We start from the raw sequence: 22,775 nt of genomic DNA, 5'->3' as shown, positions 1-22,775 counted from the left end.
ACACTTTAGTATACACATTTTCCCCTACACACATTTATATATGCATGTATACCCACACACATGCACTTATATATACATATATACATATATACACACATTTACACACACACACACACACACACACACACACACACACACACACACACACACACACACACACACACACACACACACACACACACACACACACACACACACACACACACACACACACACACACACACACACACACACAGGGTACTACTCACCAACTATTAGTCCAGTGTGGCCCTTGGCAGGGTCATATGGACATTTGCCCTTCCCATCTTCTAGGGAACTTGTGCTGAGAGTGAAATAATCTGCATTCTGCGGACACACACACACACACACACACACACACACACACACACACACACACACACACACACACACACACACACACACACACACACACACACAGTAACAAGTAGTTAATCGTTTTCTGCCAAATGTGAAACAAAGTTAAAAATGCAATGACATCAATGTGACGCATGAACTTTCACACATTCATCTGGCCCACTGGTGTCCTCCTCAGATTCCTGTCCATGGACACTTACCACATAGGTGCATTTGGGTTGAAAGGCATAGGTGCCACAGGTGTAGAGGTGTGTGTGGTTGTAGCTCTGGAGGAAGCGGATGTAGTTGAAGCACTCAGTCTGTGAGGGACATAGAAGGAATTGTTAGAATAGAAGATACAACTCCAGTTTATGCAGATGCCGTACAGCGTGGACTCTTTTCCTGCAAATTGAGCCTTGTGAAATATTTTACATTGCTAATATTTTCATGCCATTCTTCTGCTCACTTGTGTCTCAGCTTCTGAAGTTGAACAAAAGCTGAAAAATCTAATCATTCAGAAGCAGTGTTGGGACTACAAAATAACGTTACTGCGTTATTTTACGTAATTCTTTATGTAGTATCAGCTAGAAACTGAGAAGATCTGAGTGTGTTTTATTGGAGAGCTGCAGAAGAGGCGCACTCTGTGTGTGTCTGGGTGTGGGTGTGGGGCGGAGGGGGGGCGTGTCTGTGTTTACCAACAAGACATCATGGCGGAGCCGCAGTCGAGTTTCTTAACATGGAGATATTCTCACTACTGAATTTTTTGTTTGTAATTGGTTTTTAATCTTCATTATCTACTTCAAGTTATTACCGTATGTCCCTATATACATCCATCCATCCATCCATTTTCTACCGCTTATTCCCTTTGGGGTCGCGGGGGGCGCTGGAGCCTATCTCAGCTACAATCGGGCGGAAGGCGGGGTACACCCTGGACAAGTCGCCACCTCATCGCAGGGCCAACACAGATAGACAGACAACATTCACACTCACATCCACACACTAGGGCCAATTTAGTGTTGCCAATCAACTTATCCCCAGGTGCATGTCTTTGGAAGTGGGAGGAAGCCGGAGTACCCGGAGGGAACCCACGCAGTCACGGGGAGAACATGCAAACTCCACACAGAAAGATCCCGAGCCCGGGATTGAACCCAAGACTACTCAGGACCTTCGTATTGTGAGGCAGATGCACTAACCCCTCTGCCACCGTGAAGCCCCCCTATATACATATTTTTGTTTAATTTTTTAAATATATTTTGGCCAAAGGGGGCACATTTCAATTTCTTCCACACACTTGTTATTTCATATGTTGGCCAGAGAGAAAGAGTCGTAATTCTACTCGACAAAAGTCACAATTTTATAAGAACACTTTAAAATATTGGCAATATTATAATAATAATCGGAATTTTATTTTGTCGAGCACAAAGAAAAGAACATTTTAGTTAAATGTAAGTTGTGTCTTGGATCAACGATCCTATCTACTGCCCAAAAGAGCAATCAAAATCTGCTGAAACAGCTACAAAAGCAACATGCTTCGACAAAGCTGGTAAATATAGAGACACTTCACCTCCAACACCATCCAAGCAACAGCGGCTTGATTTTAACGGAGGGACTGCTAGCCAGGACAACATTGATAGAGCGTATGTGCTAGAAGACATGCAGGTTATTTCGGCGTGGGACGGCGTGGCGAGGTTGGAAGAGTGGCCGTGCCAGCAACCTGAGGGTTCCTGGTTCAATCCCCACCTTCTACCAACCTCGTCACGTCCGTTGTGTCCTTGAGCAAGACACTTCACCCTTGCTCCTGATGGGTCGTGGTTAGTGCCTTGCATGGCAGCTCCCGCCATTAGTGTGTGAATGTGTGTGTGAATGGGTGAATGTGAAAATAGTGTCAAAACGCTTTGAGTACCTTGAAGGTAGAAAAGCGCTATACAAGTATAACCCATTTATTTCTACAGTGGAGTCACCCGCTTTCAGGCAGCTAAATAGCATGATAGCGGGCGTCAAACGGCAAATGGCACGGAAACATTTTCCAAGTACCTGGACACAGTGGACAGTGAGTACATAAACATGGAAAGCGAGCTAAAGAAAACACTCTTAACTCTGCCTCTGCTCATCATTCAGCACTGAAGGTACGCACACTCTGTCAATTCTCTTATATACTCTTTCATTCTAGACTTCTAGAGTGTTTGATTATCACATCACTCTAAATGTATAGACTATAAAGTTCACAAACATAAAGAGGGATCCGAGTGGGCCAGGCTAATCTTTCCTTATCTCTAAACTAAAACTGGGGAAATGTGTAGAGTGTTCTGGGCTTTAGACATGATTTTATTTCACAATTCCTTGAGAGAAAAAAACGCCTGGTTAGGCTTTGTGTATGTAGTGTGTGCCTTCCTTGGTTTACAGCTATGTTGTTATTATGCTGTTTGTTACTTATGTATGTCATGTTGCAGCTATTTAAAATAGTTGTGTCAATTTGTTCTGGTCTGAAACAAATTGGCCCTTTGAAACATATCTTTGTTTGAGGTGGGGGCGGGGTGTGGTGGTAGCGGGGGGTGTATTGTAGCGTCCCGGAAGGTCTGAGTCGTGTTTGTCCTCAAACATAGAACCATATGACAACAAAAAACATATTTTTCGCCCCATTTTTTTTTTCCATTTACAAACCCCGTTTCCATATGAGTTGGGAAATTGTGTTAGATGTAAATATAAACGGAATACAATGATTTGCAAATCATTTTCAACCCATATTCAGTTGAATATGCTACAAAGACAACATATTTGATGTTCAAACTCATAAACATAATTTTTTTGGCAAATAATCATTAACTTTAGAATTTGATGCCAGCAACACGTGACAAAGAAGTTGGGAAAGGTGGCAATAAATACTGATAAAGTTGAGGAATGCTCATCAAACACTTATTTGGAACATCCCACAGGTGAACAGGCTAATTGGGAACAGGTGGGTGCCATGATTGGGTATAAAAGTAGATTCCATGAAATGCTCAGTCATTCACTAACAAGGATGGGGCGAGGGTCACCACTTTGTCAACAAATGCGTGAGCAAATTGTTGAACAGTTTAAGAAAAACCTTTCTTAACCAGCTATTGCAAGGAATTTAGGGATTTCACCATCTACGGTCCGTAATATCATCAAAGGGTTCAGAGAATCTGGAGAAATCACTGCACGTAAGCAGCTAAGCCCGTGACCTTCGATCCCTCAGGCTGTACTGCATCAACAAGCGACATCAGTGTGTAAAGGATATCACCACATGGGCTCAGGAACACTTCAGAAACCCACTGTCAGTAATTACAGTTGGTCGCTACATCTGTAAGTGCAAGTTAAAACTCTCCTATGCAAGGCGAAAACCGTTTATCAACAACACCCAGAAACGGCGTCGGCTTCGCTGGGCCTGAGCTCATCTAAGATGGACTGATACAAAGTGGAAAAGTGTTCTGTGGTCTGACGAGTCCACATTTCATTTTTGGAAACTGTGGACGTCGTGTCCTCCGGACCAAAGAGGAAAGAAGCATCCGGATTGCTATAGGCGCAAAGTGTAAAAGCCAGCATGTGTGATGGTATGGGGGTGTATTAGTGCCCAAGACATGGGTAACTTACACATCTGTGAAGGCGCCATTAATGCTGAAAGGTACATACAGGTTTTGGAACAACATATGTTGCCATCCAAGCAACGTTACCATGGACGCCCCTGCTTATTTCAGCAAGACAATGCCAAGCCACGTGTTACATCAACGTGGCTTCATAGTAAAAGAGTGCGGGTACTAGACTGGCCTGCCTGTAGTCCAGACCTGTCTCCCATTGAAAATGTGTGGCGCATTATGAAGCCTAAAATAGCACAACGGAGACCCCCGGACTGTTGAACAACTTAAGCTGTACATCAAGCAAGAATGGGAAAGAATTCCACCTGAGAAGCTTCAAAAATGTGTCTCCTCAGTTCTCAAACGTTTACTGAGTGTTGTTAAAAGGAAAGGCCATGTAACACAGTGGTGAACATGCCCTTTCCCAACTACTTTGGCACGTGTTGCAGCCATGAAATTCTAAGTTAATTATTATTATGAGTTTGAACATCAAATATGTTGTCTTTGTAGTGCATTCAATTGAATATGGGTTGAAAATGATTTGCAAATCATTGTATTCCGTTTATATTTACATCTATCACAATTTCCCAACTCATATGGAAACGGGGTTTGTACTTTCATTTTTGAAAAAGCTCCATGGAGCCACCAGGGCGCCGCTAAAGAGCCACATGTGGCTCTAGAGCCGCGGCTTGCTGACCCCCGCCTTATACAGAGTTTCGGCAATTCCTATTCATGAGCCTTAACCCTTGCACATAATTGTTGGGAGTATTACCTTCCGGACAGTACGACAATCGTTACCTTTAAAAAGTGAGAATATTTGACACAGTTGCTTCTTAAAACATGTCAACACAGGAACTAAAGTGGGGTTGTTTTAAATGTGTGTATAGTGCATGAGCCCAGCAGGGCTTTTTTTGGGGGTCCGTGGCAAATAAACATCAAAGCTCCGTGGAAGGAATTGGTAACACATGCTTACATGTGTACAGCAGCTCTGACTCACTCAGTACGTGGAGTTAATGTTGCCGTTGAAGCAGCAAAGCCACATCCGCTTTTCAGTGAGAACATTTTCATCATTTTTTAAATTCATTTTTACACACTCTGCAATTAGTTAGGATAATCAGGATGAAGCTTGTCTGGCAGATGGGGGCCAGTTTCAAGCGGATGGAATTACATTAAAGGAATGCACGAATGTAACAGTACCAACAGCATATGGCAAATTCCGGAATATGCATATTATAAAGTGGTATTTTTCTCAATATTCTGCAGAATAATCACAGATGTTCACCAAGACGGGTGGCTATTTTTTTTCCTTTTTTTCTGCATTCACAGTGCGAGGTAGGTCAGTAAAATAACAATCACATTAAAGGGGAACATTATCACCAGACCTATGTAAGCGTCAATATATACCTTGATGTTGCAGAAAAAAGACCATCTATTTTTTTAACCGATTTCCGAACTCTAAATGGGTGAATTTTGGCGAATTAAACGCCTTTCTAATATTCGCTCTCGGAGCGATTGTGACGTCACATCGGGAAGCAATCCGCCATTTTCTCAAACACCGAGTCAAATCAGCTCTGTTATTTTCCGTTTTTTTCGACTGTTTTCCGTACCTTGGAGACATCATGCCTCGTCGGTGTGTTGTCGGAGGGTGTAACAACACGAACAGGGACGGATTCAAGTTGCACCAGTGGCCCAAAGATGCGAAAGTGGCAAGAAATTGGACGTTTGTTCCGCACACTTTACCGACGAAAGCTATGCTACGACAGAGATGGCAAGAATGTGTGGATATCCTGCGACACTCAAAGCAGATGCATTTCCAACGATAAAGTCAAAGAAATCTGCCGCCAGACCCCCATTGAATCTGCCGGAGTGTGTGAGCAATTCAGGGACAAAGGACCTCGGTAGCACGACAAGCAACGGCGGCAGTTTGTTCCCGCAGACGAGCGAGCTAAACCCCCTATCGACCCTAGCTTCCCTGGCCTGCTGACATCAACTCCAAAACTGGACAGATCAGCCTTCAGGAAAAGAGCGCGGATGAGGGTATGTCTACAGAATATATTAATTGATGAAAACTGGGCTGTCTGCACTCTCAAAGTGCATGTTGTTGCCAAATGTATTTCATATGCTGTAAACCTAGTTCATAGTTGTTAGTTTCCTTTAATGCCAAACAAACACATACCAATCGTTGGTTAGAAGGCGATCGCCGAATTCGTCCTCGCTTTCTCCCGTGTCGCTGGCTGTCGTGTCGTTTTCGTCGGTTTCGCTTGCATACGGTTCAAACCGATATGGCTCAATAGCTTCAGTTTCTTCTTCAATTTCGTTTTCGCTACCTGCCTCCACACTACAACCATCCGTTTCAATACATGCGTAATCTGTTGAATCGCTTAAGCCGCTGAAATCCGAGTCTGAATCCGAGTTAATGTCGCTATAGCTTGCTGTTCTTTCCGCCATGTTTGTTTGAGTTGGCATCACTATGTGACGTCACAGGAAAATGGACGGGTGTATATAACGATGGTTAAAATCAGGCACTTTGAAGCTTTTTTTAGGGATATTGCGTGATGGGTAAAATTTTGAAAAAAACTTCGAAAAATAAAATAAGCCACTGGGAACTGATTTTTAATGGTTTTAACCCTTCTGAAATTGTGATAATGTTCCCCTTTAAGATAGCAGAGGAATTATTTTTTTAGTCCTTAAATAGAGATGTTCGATAATATCGGACTGCCGATATTATCAACCGATAAATGCTTTGAAATGAAATATCGGAAATTATCGGTATCGGTTTTAAAATTATCGTTATCGGTTTCAAAAAGTTAAATTTATGACTTTTTAAAACGGCGCTGTGTACACGGACGTAAGGAGAAGTACAGAGCGCCGATAAACCTTAAAGGCACTGCCTTTGCGTGCCGGCCCAGTCACATAATATCTACGGCTTTTCACACACACACACAAGTGAATGCAATCCATAGTTGATCAACAGCCATACAGGTCACACAGAGGGTGCTGTGTGTGGCCGTATAAACAACTTTAACACTGTTACAAATACGCGCCACACTGTGAACCCACACCAAACAAGAATGACAAACACATTTCGGGAGAACATCCGCACCGCAACACAACATAAACACAACAGAACAAATACCCAGAACCCCTTGCAGCACTAACTCTTCCGGGACGCTACAATATACCTCCTAGAAAACCCCCACCCCCCCCCCAACCCCGCCCACCTCAACCTCCTCATGCTCTCTCAGGGAGAGCATGTCCCAAATTCCAAGCTGCTGTTTTGAGGCATGTTAAAAAAAAATAACGCACTTTGTGACTTCAATAATAAATATGGCAGTGCCATGTTGGCATTTTTTTTCTCCATAAATTGAGTTGATTTATTTTGGAAAACCTTAAATTGTTTAATGCATCCAGCGGGGCATCACAATAAAATTAGGCATAATAATGTGTTAATTCCACGACTGTATATATCGGTATCGGTTGATGTCGTAATCGGTAATTAAGAGTTGGACAATATCGGAGTATCGGCAAAAAAGCCCTTATTGGACATCTCTAATTTACAATATTAACTATGAATGATAAAACACTGAATATTGACAACATATGAACGTCACACCCCCTCTCCATCCACATATTTTACAATCAAGCAAAACGCAACAAAAATGCAACAAATATGAACGTGAAGGGTAAAAAAAAAAAAAACCCCTCTTACAATCTGATATATCACTAAGCTTTAGTAGAACTTTGTTGTAAAAATCTCAATTCCGCATTTGTCCCTGACACCCGCATTTCAGGCTATGGAAACACTCTGTGGAAAAGCTCCCCACCCACAGTGCTTAGATGACCATAGTAACTAATTAGATGACCATAGTAACTAATTAGATGACCATAGTAACTAATTAGATTACCATAGTAAACAATTACATTACCATAGTAACTAATTAGATTACCATAGTAACTAGTATATCTGTCACGGTATGGTTGTGGCTTACTGCGCGGTTCGTTTTCCCGGGATGCAAACGGACGACTCCGGACAGGACTTGCAGGTAGGAACATCATTTAATTCTCAAAAAACAGTCAAAGAGGTACAAAAACAGAAAACCAATCGCACTCGAAACTAAACTTAGCATAGGCTAGGGCAGTGTTTTTCAACCTTTTTTGAGCCAAGGCACATTTTTTGTGTTGACAAAATCCGGAGGCACACCACCAGCAGAAATCATTAAAAAAACGATTTGACAGTAAAGAGTCGTTGTCGCAATTGTTGGATATGACTTTAAAGCATAACCAAGCATGTATCAATATAGCTCTTGTCTCAAAGTAGGTGTACTGTCACCACCTGTCACATCACACCTTGACTTATTTGGACTTTTTTGCTGTTTTCCTGTGTTTAGTGTTTTAGTTCTTGTCTTGCGCTCCTATTTTGGTGGCTTTTTCTCTTTTTTTGGCACTTTCCTGAAGCAGTTTCATGTCTTCCTTTGAGCGGTATTTCCCGCATCTACTTTGTTTTAGCAATCAAGAATATTTCAGTGGTTTTTATCCTACTTTGTGGGGACATTGTTGATTGTCATGTCATGTTCGGATGTACTTTGTGGACGCCGTCTTTGCTCCACAGTAAGTCTTTGCTGTCGTCCAGCATTCTGTTTTTGTTTACTTTGTAGCCACATAGCCATCCCTAAACTTTAATGCCTTTTCTTAGGGGCACTCACCTTTTGTTTATTTTAGGTTTAAGTATTAGACACCTTTTTACCTGCACGCTGCCTCCCGCTGTTTCCGACATCTACAAAGCAATTAGCTACCGGCTGCCACCTACTGATATGGAAGAGTATTACACGGTTACTCTGTCGAGCTCTAGACAGCACCGACACTCAACAACAACACATCATTTGCAGACTATAATTACTGGTTTGCAAAAAATATTTTTACCCCAAATAGATGAAATTAAATAATCTCCCACGGCACACCAGACTGTATCTCACGGTACACTTGTGTGCCGTGGCACATCCATCCATCCATCCATCTTCTTCCGCTTATCCGAGGTCGGGTTGCGGGGGCAGCAGCCTAAGCAGGGAATCCCAGACTTCCCTCTCCCCAGCCACTTCGTCCAGCTCTTCCTGTGGGACCCCGAGGCGTTCCCAGGCCAGCCGGGAGACATAGTCTTCCCAACGTGTCCTGGGTCTTCCCCGCGGCCTCCTACCGGTCGGACGTGCCCTAAACACCTCCCTAGGGAGGCGTTCGGGTGGCATCCTAACCAGATGCCCGAACCACCTCATCTGGCTCCTCTCGATGTGGAGGAGCAGCGGCTTTACTTTGAGCTCCTCCCGGATGGCAGAGCTTCTCACCCTATCTCTAAGGGAGAGCCCCGCCACCCGGCGGAGGAAACTCATTTCGGCCGCTTGTACCCGTGATCTTGTCCTTTCGGTCATAACCCAAAGCTCATGACCATAGGTGAGGATGGGAACGTAGATCGACCGGTAAATTGAGAGCTTTGCCTTCCGGCTCAGCTCCTTCTTCACCACAACGGATCGATACAGCGTCCGCATTACTGAAGACGCCGCACCGATCCGCCTGTCGATCTCACGATCCACTCTTCCCCCACTCGTGAACAAGACTCCGAGGTACTTGAACTCCTCCACTTGGGGCAAGATCTCCTCCCCAACCCGGAGATGGCACTCCACCCTTTTCCGGGCGAGAACCATGGACTCGGACTTGGAGGTGCTGATTCTCATCCCAGTCGCTTCACACTCAGCTGCGAACCGATCCAGTGAGAGCTGAAGATCCCGGCCAGATGAAGCCATCAGGACCACATCATCTGCAAAAAGCAGAGACCTAACCCTGCAGCCACCAAACCAGATCCCCTCAACGCCTTGACTGCGCCTAGAAATTCTGTCCATAAAAGTTATGAACAGAATCGGTGACAAAGGGCAGCCTTGGCGGAGTCCAACCCTCACTGGAAACGTGTCCGACTTACTGCCGGCAATGCGGACCAAGCTCTGGCACTGACCATACAGGGAGCGGACTGCCACAATCAGACAGTCCGATACCCCATACTCTCTGAGCACTCCCCACAGGACTTCCCGAGGGACACGGTCGAATGCCTTCTCCAAGTCCACAAAACACATGTAGACTGGTTGGGCAAACTCCCATGCACCCTCAAGAACCCTGCCGAGAGTATAGAGCTGGTCCACAGTTCCACGACCAGGACGAAAACCACACTGTTCCTCCTGAATCCGAGGTTCGACTATCCGGCGTAGCCTCCTCTCCAGTACACCTGAATAGACCTTACCGGGAAGGCTGAGGAGTGTGATCCCACGATAGCTAGAACACACCCTCCGGTTCCCCTTCTTGAAGAGAGGAACCATCACCCCGGTCTGCCAATCCAGTGGTACCGCCCCCGATGTCTGCCGTGGCACAGTGGTTGAAAAACACTGGGCTAGGGGACAAGCAGAACTTAGGTGATGCGAGCATGAAGCAAACAAAGAAGCCGGACCGACTGACTGGCAAAGGCAGGCTTAAATAATGTCTCTTGATGAGCAACAGGGGAGCGTCCCAAACACAAATAATAAGTAGCCATGGTAACAAACTCAGGAGGTGCACAAACAGGAACTAATGCAGTCCAAAACAAACAGAAAACACAAAACATGATCCAGACTACGGATCATGACAATATCATGCAAAAGCCCAGATTCCAACCATTGAAAGACTTAGTATAGTTCAAGACTTACGGTCATTAGAAAACATCACTGCACATCATACACTTTCCATCTTAAAGATGTAAAAAAAAATATTTGGGAATACTCGGGGGGCCAGATTGAAAAGCTTAACGGGCCGCATGTGGCCCCCGGGCCTTAATTTGCCCAGGTCTGGTGTGGATGAAAACATGGCAAAATGTCACAGGTGATCACATGAATGAGCAGTAAAATGAGTGTCTTCCTGATGATGCCTTGCACAGAGGTCAAATGTTTATGGTCGTTGTCCACCAGGGTTGGAACCACCTCAGCGGGGATTTTCGTCTCCCGCTCTTTCTACAGATACCCTCCAAATCGTGAAGGTTCGGAGGCTGTCGCTAGGCAACCCTAAAGTTTCAGCTCGTGCTCAAGCCTCTCTTTTGTTGCCTTGGCCCGGATGTGTTGGATCATTGCCATGCATGTTCCGGGAGGTTCTCGTTAAAAAGATTCTACATTCCACGGTCATGTTCCACTAGCCCCTCAACGCAGTCACGTCTTGCATTTCTTCCCTTTTCTAATTCTAGCGCCAACAGTGGTTAAAAAACCCCAAAACAAGGCCAGCAACACTCGAGTCCTTCTTAGAATTTGAATGCAAACTGCACAGGCACTACAAAAACACAGACCGGTTTCGACAAGGTCTTCATCAGTGTGCAATTTGGTGGTGTTCGGTTCTGTGGGACCCGTTTTCATTTTTTATTCAAAGAAAAATGATACAATTAATTAATTTTTCAAACAGACTCACTGACTTTGGCTAATTTTCTGTAAAGAACATATATCAGAATACATATTTAATGACCACACACCATACACCCCCCCTACTAGAGATGCGCGGATAGGCAATTATTTCATCCGCAACCGCATCACAAAAGTCGTCAACCATCCGCCATCCACCCGAACTAACATTTAATCAAAACCGCACCCGCCCGCCATCCGCCACCCGCCCGTTGTTATATATCTAATATAGACGATGCAAGGCATTAGTGAGGTTATAAAGCTTTTGCCTGTTAAAGAAAGGAGACTGATCCAATGCAGCAGAGACATTCAATGCGTGCCACGCTGTCACGGCCCAGACGCACACCAGTGCGCAATCATCTGGGAGCCGGCAGGCAGCTGCGTTCTATCTTGTTTTAACATCCCGTGGCACTCTTCTGGGATCACGGCGGACGAAACTGCTCATGCTCAGGGTGTTTGTGGAGATTTGGGGTTTTGCACAAATGTGATGCGCCATGTTAGATGTCCCGGTTTTGTGACTGTCGTAGACATAAACAGCGTCGCAGCTCTTGCAAATCACGTAGCCAGCATTACTATCATCCTGATTTACAACCTCATAAAAATGAGTCCACGCTGAACTTTTCTGGCCTTTTTTTCCCCTGGTCTTTAGTATTCCCTTTTTTAGTTTGTCGCGTACCACGTTTGCTGCCGGCGTTGCCATCTCTTTTTTTTTCTTCTTCTGTTGTGGCATATGCTGCAGGTGCCTGCTCGTTTTTCGTATGTGGGTAACAACATTTAACTATGTATATATATTTCCGAATTGGTTTAACTGCCACCTGCCTGAATCTATTTAAAATCTTTTTTTTTTTTAATTTCAACCGCTCGACCCGACCCGCGGATAAAATCTAATTTTTTTTTATTTCAACCGCCCGACCCGCGGATAATCCGCGGACTCCGCGGTTGTGTCCGCAAACCGCGCATCTCTACCCCTTACACACTTCTATTACATATAAGATGTCCGGGTCCACTGGACCCAGGGCTAATAGATGTGTGGGCCAGCAGGCCTAGACAGGAGGAAGACAGAGTGTAGGTACACAGAACATCAGCGGGTCAAATGTGCGAGGAAATGAGAGCAGACAATATTGACAAACACTTTTATGTTAAAATACTGAACAGATGTTTATTGGGATAAGGTAAACATCTGTTCAGTATTTTAACATAAAAGTGTTTGATTGTGAGGCATTAAAAGCCACAAAATGCAACGGGTCCATCAGACCCACAAACGCTGGCTGAGTAACAACAATATGAACGTTGCACGGAAAAATTTCTCTGCCGGTTTCCGCATCCCACAGGGATTCTTCTTTTGTGTTTCTGCACCTGCGGTTCCCACACAAGGTTGCAATATTGTTTGTCAACACTGTCTGCTCTCCTTTTCTCGCACATTTTGACTCTCTGATGTTGTGTACCTACATTCTGTCCTCCTCCTGTCTAGGCCTGCTGTGTGTGTGTGTGTGTGTGTGGTACACAGAACATCATTTTCCACACTTCTATTAGCCCCGGGTCCAGTGGACCCTGACATATTATATGTAATATAAATGTGTAGGGGGGTGTATGGTGTGTGGTCATTAAATATGTATTCTGATATATGTTCTTCACAGAAAATGAGCCAAAGCCAGTGAGTCTCAGTTTGAAAAATTAATTAATTGTATCATTTTTCTTTTAATAAAAAAACTAAAACGGGTCCCACAGACCCAAACCCCACAAAAGCTAGCGTCATGTTTTACCATGCCTGCGCCCAAAAAATACGCTGTGCCTTATTTATGCGTTAAATACAGAAACAGCAACCGTAACTGACACGGTGCCTTTTAAAACGGTACGCCCTATGGTCGCGAAAATACAGTATAGTGGGAACCGGTTCTCAAAAAGGGATTCGAATCCATGTAATCGTTTTTTTTCTTATCGAACAATCGGGGGAACCGGTTTCGAACATCATCCCTAACTATGATTACATCGATATTTTTTAGCATCACAAAATATTTTTTCCTTTTTTTAAAATGTATTTTATGTTTATAAACTCAGTAAATATGTCCCTGGACACATGAGGACTTTGAATATGACCAATGTATGATCCTGTGACGACTTGGTATCGGATTGATACCCAAATTTGTGGTATCATCCAAAACTAATGTAAAGCATCCAAAGAAGAGAAGATTAAGTGATTATTACATTTTAACAGAAGTGTAGATAGAACATGTTAAAAGAGAAAATAAGCAGATATTAACAGTAAATGAACAAGTAGATTAATAATTAATTTTCTACCACTTGTCCTTAATAATGTTGACAAAATAATAGGTGTATAAATGACACAATATGTTACTGCATATGTCAGCAGACTAAATTAGGAGTCTTTGTTTGTTTACTTACTACTAAAAGACAAGTTGTCTTGTATGTTCACTATTTTATTTAAGGACAAAATTGCAATAATAAACATATGTTTAATGTACCCTAATATTTTTTGTTAACATAAAGCCAATAATGCCATTGGTGGATTTACAGCTGACATCCACTGTAATGATACCAAGTACAGGAGCGTATCTAGTCGATTCTTCTATGATTATGTCAATATTTTTTGGCAGCACAAAATCTTTATTTTTTTTTTTAATTATTTATATTATGTTTAATGTATGACAAATATATAATAATACACAATAAATAAATTAAATAAATAAATAAATAAATAAATAAATAAATAAATATGTCCCTGGACACATGAGGACTTTGAATATGACCAATGTATGATCCTGTAACTACTTGGTATCAGATTGATACCCAAATGTGTGGTATCATCCAAAACTAATGTAAAGTATCAAACAACAGAAGAATAAGTGATTATTACATTTTAACAGAAGTGTAGATAGAACATGTTAAAAGAGAAAATAAGCAGATTATAACAGTAAATGAACAAGTAGATTTATAATTAATTTTCTACCACTTGTCCTTAATAATGTTGACAAAATAATAGAATGGAAAATGACACAATATGTTACTGCATATGTCAGCAGACTAATTAAGAGTCTTTGTTTGCTTACTTACTACTAAAAGACAAGTCGTCTTATATTTTATTTAATGACAAACTTGCAATAAGAAACATATGTTTAATGTACCCTAAGATTTTTTTGTTAAAATAAAGCCAATAATGCATTTTTTTGTGGTCCCCTTTATGTGTATTTATTTTTTTATTTTTTTTATTTTAGTCTTTATTTGAAGGGACAATGCACAGAAATATTAAGGTCAAAGACAGAAATGTTCTGTACCAGATTATAGCTAAATAGATAATTTCCATCTGCAGTCTCTGGCTACCTAAATTAAAGGGATACAAAAATCATGCAAAAAAAAATATGACAATAAAATCATACTATAGCATGTAATCAAATTAAGAAAAGTCATAAAATGCCCTTTCGTGGACACATACTTAATATACAATACAACCACACCTCATTTACATCATCACACAAAGACAATACATAATGTTCACATCTGTCATCATTTGTAAAAACAACCATGATTTTAACAGACACACCTCACTATTTACAACAAAAATGCTCTCATGGATAAATATAATACACATTAAATTGACGTGTCAATCATAGTGGCCACCTTATTGGCCGTGTGAGCAGCTTTGATTGTGAATGAAGAGTAATCTGTTAGACTTTTCAAGTTTGTTGTGAGGTCGTTAGGTATGAAAAGGCTGATTGTGCAAAAGTACCAAAAGGTATCGAAATACATGTTGGTACCGGTACCAAAATGTTGGTATTGGGACAACACTAGTGTATACAAATCTGTAATGTACGTTCCTGCTTTGGTTGCATATTTGAAAGCCAGCACCTACTAGGGAGAATACTATTGATTTAAGTGAAACTAATATTGTGAACTGTTCTTGTTTCACTCCTTTGATCCCTCTAAACAACATCGGCTCCATTGTCCACCTACCTGGTTGCTCTTGCCCTTGATGACACATTCCCGCTTCTTATCCATCGGAGCTTGCCAGTCAATCTGCATGTCAGGGAAAGAAACACATTGTGATTGTAGACCTCGTCACCAAAATGTTTGTTTCCACGTATTGTCGTCAGATTCTGCTTATTCACTGACTGATGACAACAAACATACTCGTACATAAATACAGACTTGATCATTTAACAGTGCACGTTGCTACATGACGAGCCATTTTGGAAACGACATAAATGTTGTTTTTCGATCACTGGTTCGTGTTATAAAGACGTGAGCACGCACGTCTGCTGTTGCACTATGTCAGGGGTCGGCAACCCAAAATGTTGAAAGAGCCAAAAATAATTTAAACAAAATCTGTCTGGTGCCGCAAATAATTAAAAGTCTTATATAAGTGTTATAATGAAGGCAACACATGATGTAAGTGTCTATATTAAGTATTATAGCCTACTATCAAAATGACTTTAAAAAGCCTTATATAAGTGTTATAATGAAGGCAACACATGATGTAAGTGTCTATATTAAGTATTATAGCCTACTATCAAAATGACTTTAAAAGCCTTATATAAGTGTTAGAAGGCAACACATGATGTAAGTGTCTATATTAGCTATATTAGTCTACTATCAAAATGCCCTTCAAAGTCCTATATAAGTGTTATTATGAAGGCAACACATGATGTAAGTGTCTATATTAGCTATATTAGCCTACTATCAAAATGGCTTTAAAAGCCTTATATAAGTGTTATAATGAAGGCAACACATGATGTAAGTATCTATATTAGCTATATTAGCCTACTATCAAAATGACTTTAAAAGTCTTATATAAGTGTTATAATGAAGGCAACACATGATGTAAGTGTCTATATTAGCTATATTAGCCTACTATCAAAATGACTTTAAAAGTCTTATATAAGTGTTATAATGAAGACAACACATGATGTAAGTGTCTATATTAGCTATCCTAGCCTACTATCAAAATGCCTTTTAAAGTCCTGTATAAGTGTTATTATGAAGGCAACACATGATGTAAGTGTCTATATTAGCTACAATAGCCAACAAACCCAACAAATTCGTGATGGGGAAACTTCTATTTGTGCCCAAAAATAAATTAATACATGGGTGTGGAGGGGGGCGTGGCCTGCGGGGCTGCCGCGGAATGGACCGGCCTCGAAGACAGCGACAGGTGCGTAGATGGCCCAGGTGGGCCTTGTTATCTAATCACCTGTCGCCTTTTGTTAGAATAATTATGTCTACATTATCACAACTTTATGCTTAAGGGCCGTTGCTATAAATTATTATCAATTGTGCTGAAGTGGTATTTTGATTGCCAGCCGTCTCTATCAGTGTTGTGTCCAGACTGCCAAGGCCGAACACCGCCGTGACGCAGACAGTGCAGAGACAAGGCGATATCACCTGCGTCAACTAATTTTCATTTATTGTATAATCATATATTGTGTCTAACTGGAGTTGTCGAGATTACCCCCTTCCCTCAGCGACAGCTTCAGTGATGTAACAGGGACCTTCCAAATAAATAGAGTAAGCACGCGGGCTGGACTTTTAGAACGTAGTTTGGATCTGTAACTAGAATACAGTCCAAAACACGTGTCTCCTCATGTGAGCCAAATTCAACTCTGTCTCTGCATGATTCCTTGCTTCTTGTCTGATTATTAGATGCCATCAGTGTTTGTGTCAGTACGTGGACTGGGAGGGTTTTGTTTTCCCGAGATGGCGTGAGGGTAAGGACATCTTTATTTTAACACTAACAAAAGGAATAAACAAAAAAAGCGCGCACAAGGGCGGAAGTACAAACTTGGCTAATGAAAACAAATCTAGCACAAAGGCAAAAACTATGAACATGAAACTAAAATCACTAACTGTGGCAGTAATAACAAAAACGTACTTGACAGAGCAGGAACCTATGGCATGGAACACGTGATCAATGGCGTAACAGGGGTAGTATGAATAATGTCACCAGGACGATCAACAAAAAAAGACAGGCTTAAATAACAGTGACATGATTACTGACAGGTGCGCGAGTGCAAAACGTGACATGAGGACAGGTGAAAACTAATCATTAGTTTTTAGTCATGGATTCAAAACAAGCAGGAGTGCACAAAGGGTCCAAAAACCAAACCGAACATAACCAAAACAAAACATGATCACACAGACATGACAGTTTGAACCTGACACATTCATTAGCAGCAGCCGGAGTGAGACACGTTGTTGGAGCTGGAGTGGGAGCGAGAGCGAGAGAGCGAGAGACGGACACAGAGAAAACATTTTGCTGGAAAGTGTCGGAGGCAGATATTTACATATATCCGAATTTAAGTGTTACTTCTTTTATTTCATAGTCATATTTGAAAACAGCTCGTGTTTTTCCATTTGTTCTCTTTCTGTTTGTCTGCAAGTAAACTGTGTGTGTTAACCTTGAAGCTTTGGAATGTAAGAAAGAGAGATAATGTGCATGTGTTTTGACTAGAGAGACTTAAGAGGGGAGAGGGTTTTGGTCGGGAGGGCAGACCATCTTGGCGGCGCAATAAAATGTTCTATGCTGGACTGGTCTGAATGTATATGCAAAGCTTTGCAAATATATTACAAAATACCTATTCTGTCTCTGGTGGTTTTTCAACTCAGCTTTAAGTGTCGTAAAGAGCTTGGGAGCGACTTGTGACTTGAATTCCCTGGGGAGGAACAACTGGTCCAAAATGCAACAAAAGCAAAAGACTTGCACAATTTTTAATGAAAATAAAACAGTGATCCTGTCATGTCTGTGTGATCAGGTTTTATTTTTGGACTTTTTGTGCAGTTTTGTTTTGTCACCATAGTTACCAATTAGTTTCACCTGTCATGTCACGCACCTGTTTTGAGTCACGCACCTGTTGTTAATCATGTCCATAAGTATTTAAGTTCATTCATTTTCTGTTGTTCGTCCTGACGACCTCACACCACATTTATGCTCTGTCCATTCCTCTAAGATCCTGCTTCATGTCCCTTGTCAAAGTAAGTTTTGGTTCCATGTTTATAGTCTTCTTGTTTTTCATAGTTTGTTCTCCGCCACTGTGCGCGCTTTCATTTATTCCTTTTTTTTGATAATAATAAATCATGTACCTTAATTCCCGTCTCGCCCGAGCCAACTTTCCAGACCAGTACTTGGTCTTGGGTGTGTGCTTTTCCGGGATGCAACGGAAAGTTGGCTCGGGCGAGACGGGAATTAAGGTACATGATTTATTATTATCAAAAAAAAGGAATAAATGAAAGCGCGCACAGTGGCGGAGAACAAACTATGAAAAACAAGAAGACTATAAACATGGAACTAGGGCTGCAGCTAACGATTATTTTTCTATCGATTAATCTATAGATTATTTTTTCGATTAATCTGTTAATCTATAGATTATTTTTTCGATTAATCTATAGATTATTTTTCCTTTTACCGATTTTTTTTTTAATTTAAAATGAAGAGGAAAAAATAAATGTAGGCCAGTTTTTTCAAAAGGCATGGCTTTTATTTACAAAAAAAAAAGTATGGCCACTAGTCAGTCAACATTGACAACAACATGACAAAATATTCTGTAACAATGTAAACATTTAAAACTTTTAACATTTAACAAAATTAAAAGTAGCTTATTTGCTTTTTAATGTGCAAATATAAAAGTAAACATCCAGTGCAAATCTTAATATTCTGGAATAGTATAAGCATTTCAAAAGTAAAAGTATTGCTTATTTTGCTTTAAAATGTGCAAAAATAAAGATAAACATCCAATACAAAAAAGTGCAAAACGGAAATATTCTGTAACAAGTGTAAACATTTCAACAAAAGTAAAAGTATTGCTTATTTGCTAAAATGTGCAAAAATAAAGCTAAACATCCAATACAAAAAAGTGTACAGTGTAAACATTTCAACAAAAGTAAAAGTATTGCTTATTTTGCTTAATAACACAACAATGATAGTATGATTAAAGTGAAAGTTAATTGTTGGTTTGTACATAGTATATGTAACTGTTAATGTTGTAAAAGGTATTTGCACAACTAATTAACGTTAGCGTTTGTGACACGTCTTGTGCCGTGGGGTTCTTTCAGGACCGACAGACTGAACGCCAGACGGCTTTGCCAGGTTTACAATCTTTTAATTTTACACAAAGTCTTTTCTCTTCCAACTGCGCGGATCGCGCACCTGGGCACGATTGCGGCGTCGCTCCCGGCGCGCCCCGCCTCGCCGCCGCCGCCGCCTCTCCACAGCGTTAAAGAGGAGCGCGTCTTTGTAAACACTGAACAGGCACGCCAAACGCGCCTCTCAGAGCGAAACGGTGCTTTAGTTTATGAATTTACAACGCAGATACAAATGACACATTCATGTTTTTGTGTAATAATGACAACGTATACGCACGTGGACGATTGACTTGTTGATGGTGATGGCAAGAACGCTGTCGGGGGTTTTCTTTTCAAATGTTCGTTCATAGCCGTTGTGCTGCTATGATAGGCCATTTCCGCTCGACACAGTGTGCATACAACAACATTATTAGGCCGTTTATTGAAATACTCCCACACTTTTGACGACTTTTGGCGTGCTTTTTTCCCCTCGCTCGCATCGTCTGCTTTGCGCTCCGCCATGACAGTAAAGTAGTGTGACGTAAATATGCGACGCGCCGACGCACAAAAACGGCGTCGACGTATTTACGTAACCGATGACGTCGACTACGTCGTTTCAGCTTTACTTTGACAAGGGACATGAAGCAGGATCTTAGAGGAATGGACAGAGCATAAATGTGGTGTGAGGTCGTCAGGACGAACAACAGAAAATGAATGAACTTAAATACTTATGGACATGATTAACAACAGGTGCGTGACTCAAAACAGGTGCGTGACATGACAGGTGAAACTAATGGGTAACTATGGTGACAAAACAAAACTGCACAAAAAGTCCAAAAATAAAACCTGATCACACAGACATGACAGATCCGGGCTCTTGTGGCAGTATTTGGTGGTCTGAGGAACCCACTGGAGGGCAACCTCCACAATGGGAAAAACTGACATGTGTGTGGGGACCACCATCCTGTACGTCTATGCAAACTGTACTTAAATGGCTGTTTTTACATACCGTCTCAGACTGATGGCAGTGAAGAGCAGAACTTTCTTTGACATTCCACTCTCGGGGGGGTATGATAACAGGTGGTCTTACCTTACAGCAAGACTCATGAAGCACAAGCAGCCTGTGTTGGCATGTGACTGTGCGTGTGTGTGTGCGGCACGTATTTAATAACTTCTCATTAGAGTAAATCAGATAACAATCCCTGAACTACCGTCTGCAGGCTGTTCACCGCGCCGTCACACACCTTTTCTATTTGTATTGATCACAATATGAGCCAATTACTGAGGGAGGGAAGCCAAACCAGATTGGGTTTATGAAGCTTCTTTCGGAATGTATGAGTGTCTGTGTATCAGGCAAGAAATGAATTCCTCTCTAAGTAATTGCAACGAAACGAGATCCACATATCAAAACATGGACAATACAACTTGACAGTAAGTGAGAAAGTGCGAGAAATCGGCAGTACCGCATTTTTCCGGACAATAAGGCCCGCTTAAAATCCTTTTTTTCCCCCTCAAAACTCGACAGTGCACCTTATAACCCGGCGCGCCTAATGTGGGGAAAACGTTTGGTTGAGCTTACCGACCTCGAAGCAATTTTATTTGGTACATGGTGTGATGATAAGTGTGACCAGTAGATGGCAGTTAAACATAAGAGATAAGTGTAGGCTGCACCATTTGATGAGCTTCAACATAGGAGTATTATTATGGAGTATTATTATGGTCAACCAATCAATCAATGTTTACTTATATAGCCCTAAATCATGAGTGTCTCAAAGGGCTGCACAAGACACAACAGGGCAAGGAAAAACTCAACCCAATGGGACAATGAGAAACCTTGGAGGGGACCGCAGATGTGGGACCCCCCCCACCCCCTGGGCGATTGGTGCAATGGACGTCGAGTGGATCTAGCATAATATTGTGAGAGTCCAGTCCATAGTGGATCTAACATAATAGTGTAAGAGTCCAGTCCATAGTGGATCTAACAAAATAGTGTGAGAGTCCAGTCCATAGTGGATCTAACATAATAGTGTGAGAGTCCAGTCCATAGTGGATCTAACATAATAGTGTGAGAGTCCAGTCCATAGTGGATCTAGCATAATAGTGTGAGAGTCCAGTCCATAGTGGATCTAACATAACAGTGTGAGAGTCCAGTCCATAGTGGATCTAACATAATAGTGTGAGAGTCCAGTCCATAGTGGATCTAACATAATAGTGTGAAAGTCCAGTCCATAGTGGATCTAACATAATAGTGTAAGAGTCCAGTCCATAGTGGATCTAACATAATAGTGTGAGAGTCCAGTCCATAGTAGATCTAGCATAATATTGTGAGAGTCCAGTCCATAGTGGATCTAACATAATATTGTGAGAGTCCAGTCCATAGTGGATCTAACATAACAGTGAGAGTCCAGTCCATAGTGGATCTAACATAATAGTGAGAGTCCAGTCCATAGTGGATCTAACATAATAGTGAGAGTCCAGTCCATAGTGGATCTAACATAATAATGTGAGAGTCCAGTCCATAGTGGATCTAACATCATAGTGGATCTAACATAATAGTGTGAGAGTCCAGTCCATAGTGGATCTAGCATAATATTGTGAGAGTCCAGTCCATAGTGGATCTAACATAATATTGTAAGAGTCCAGTCCATAGTGGATCTAACATAATAGTGAGAGTCCAGTCCATAGTGGATCTAACATAATAGTGTGAGAGTCCAGTCCATAGTGGATCTAGCATAATATTGTGAGAGTCCAGTCCATAGTGGATCTAGCATAATATTGTGAGAGTCCAGTCCATAGTGGATCTAACATAATATTGTGAGAGTCCAGTCCATAGTGGATCTAACATAACAGTGAGAGTCCAGTCCATAGTGGATCTAACATAATAGTGAGAGTCCAGTCCATAGTGTATTTAACATAATAGTGAGAGTCCAGTCCATAGTGGATCTAACATAATATTGTGAGAGTCCAGTCCATAGTGGATCTAACATAATAGTGTGAGAGTCCAGTCCATAGTGGATCTAGCATAATATTGTGAGAGTCCAGTCCATAGTGGATCTAACATAATAGTGTGAGAGTCCAGTCCATAGTGGATCTAACATAATAGTGTGAGAGTCCAGTCCATAGTGGATCTAACATACGAGTGTAAGAGTCCAGTCCATAGTGGATCTAACATAATATTGTGAGAGTCCAGTCCATAGTGGATCTAACATAATAGTGTGAGAGTCCAGTCCATAGTGGATCTAACATAATATTGTGAGAGTCCAGTCCATAGTGGATCTAACATAATAGTGTGAGAGTCCAGTCC

At 41.6% G+C, this 22,775-nt stretch overlaps 1 protein-coding gene across 1 annotated transcript in view; it reads right to left on the bottom strand.

The window, feature by feature from the left end:
- Positions 1-22,775, bottom strand: part of LOC140679259 (semaphorin-4C-like) — a 391,991-nt gene that overhangs the window by 71,052 nt on the left and 298,164 nt on the right. Inside the window, exons 5-7 of the mRNA XM_072914311.1 lie at positions 15,371-15,433; positions 576-674; positions 249-345 (exon numbers count right to left, since the gene is read on the bottom strand). Coding sequence (XP_072770412.1) covers positions 249-345; positions 576-674; positions 15,371-15,433 — 259 coding nt within the window. The remainder of the gene's footprint in view (positions 1-248; positions 346-575; positions 675-15,370; positions 15,434-22,775) is intronic.

The sequence above is a fragment of the Nerophis lumbriciformis genome, linkage group LG12 (assembly GCF_033978685.3).
Source record: "Nerophis lumbriciformis linkage group LG12, RoL_Nlum_v2.1, whole genome shotgun sequence".
NCBI lineage: Eukaryota > Metazoa > Chordata > Actinopteri > Syngnathiformes > Syngnathidae > Nerophis > Nerophis lumbriciformis.
The sequence above is the reverse complement of the archived record's forward strand: the minus strand, read 5'-3'. Positions and strand labels throughout refer to the sequence as shown.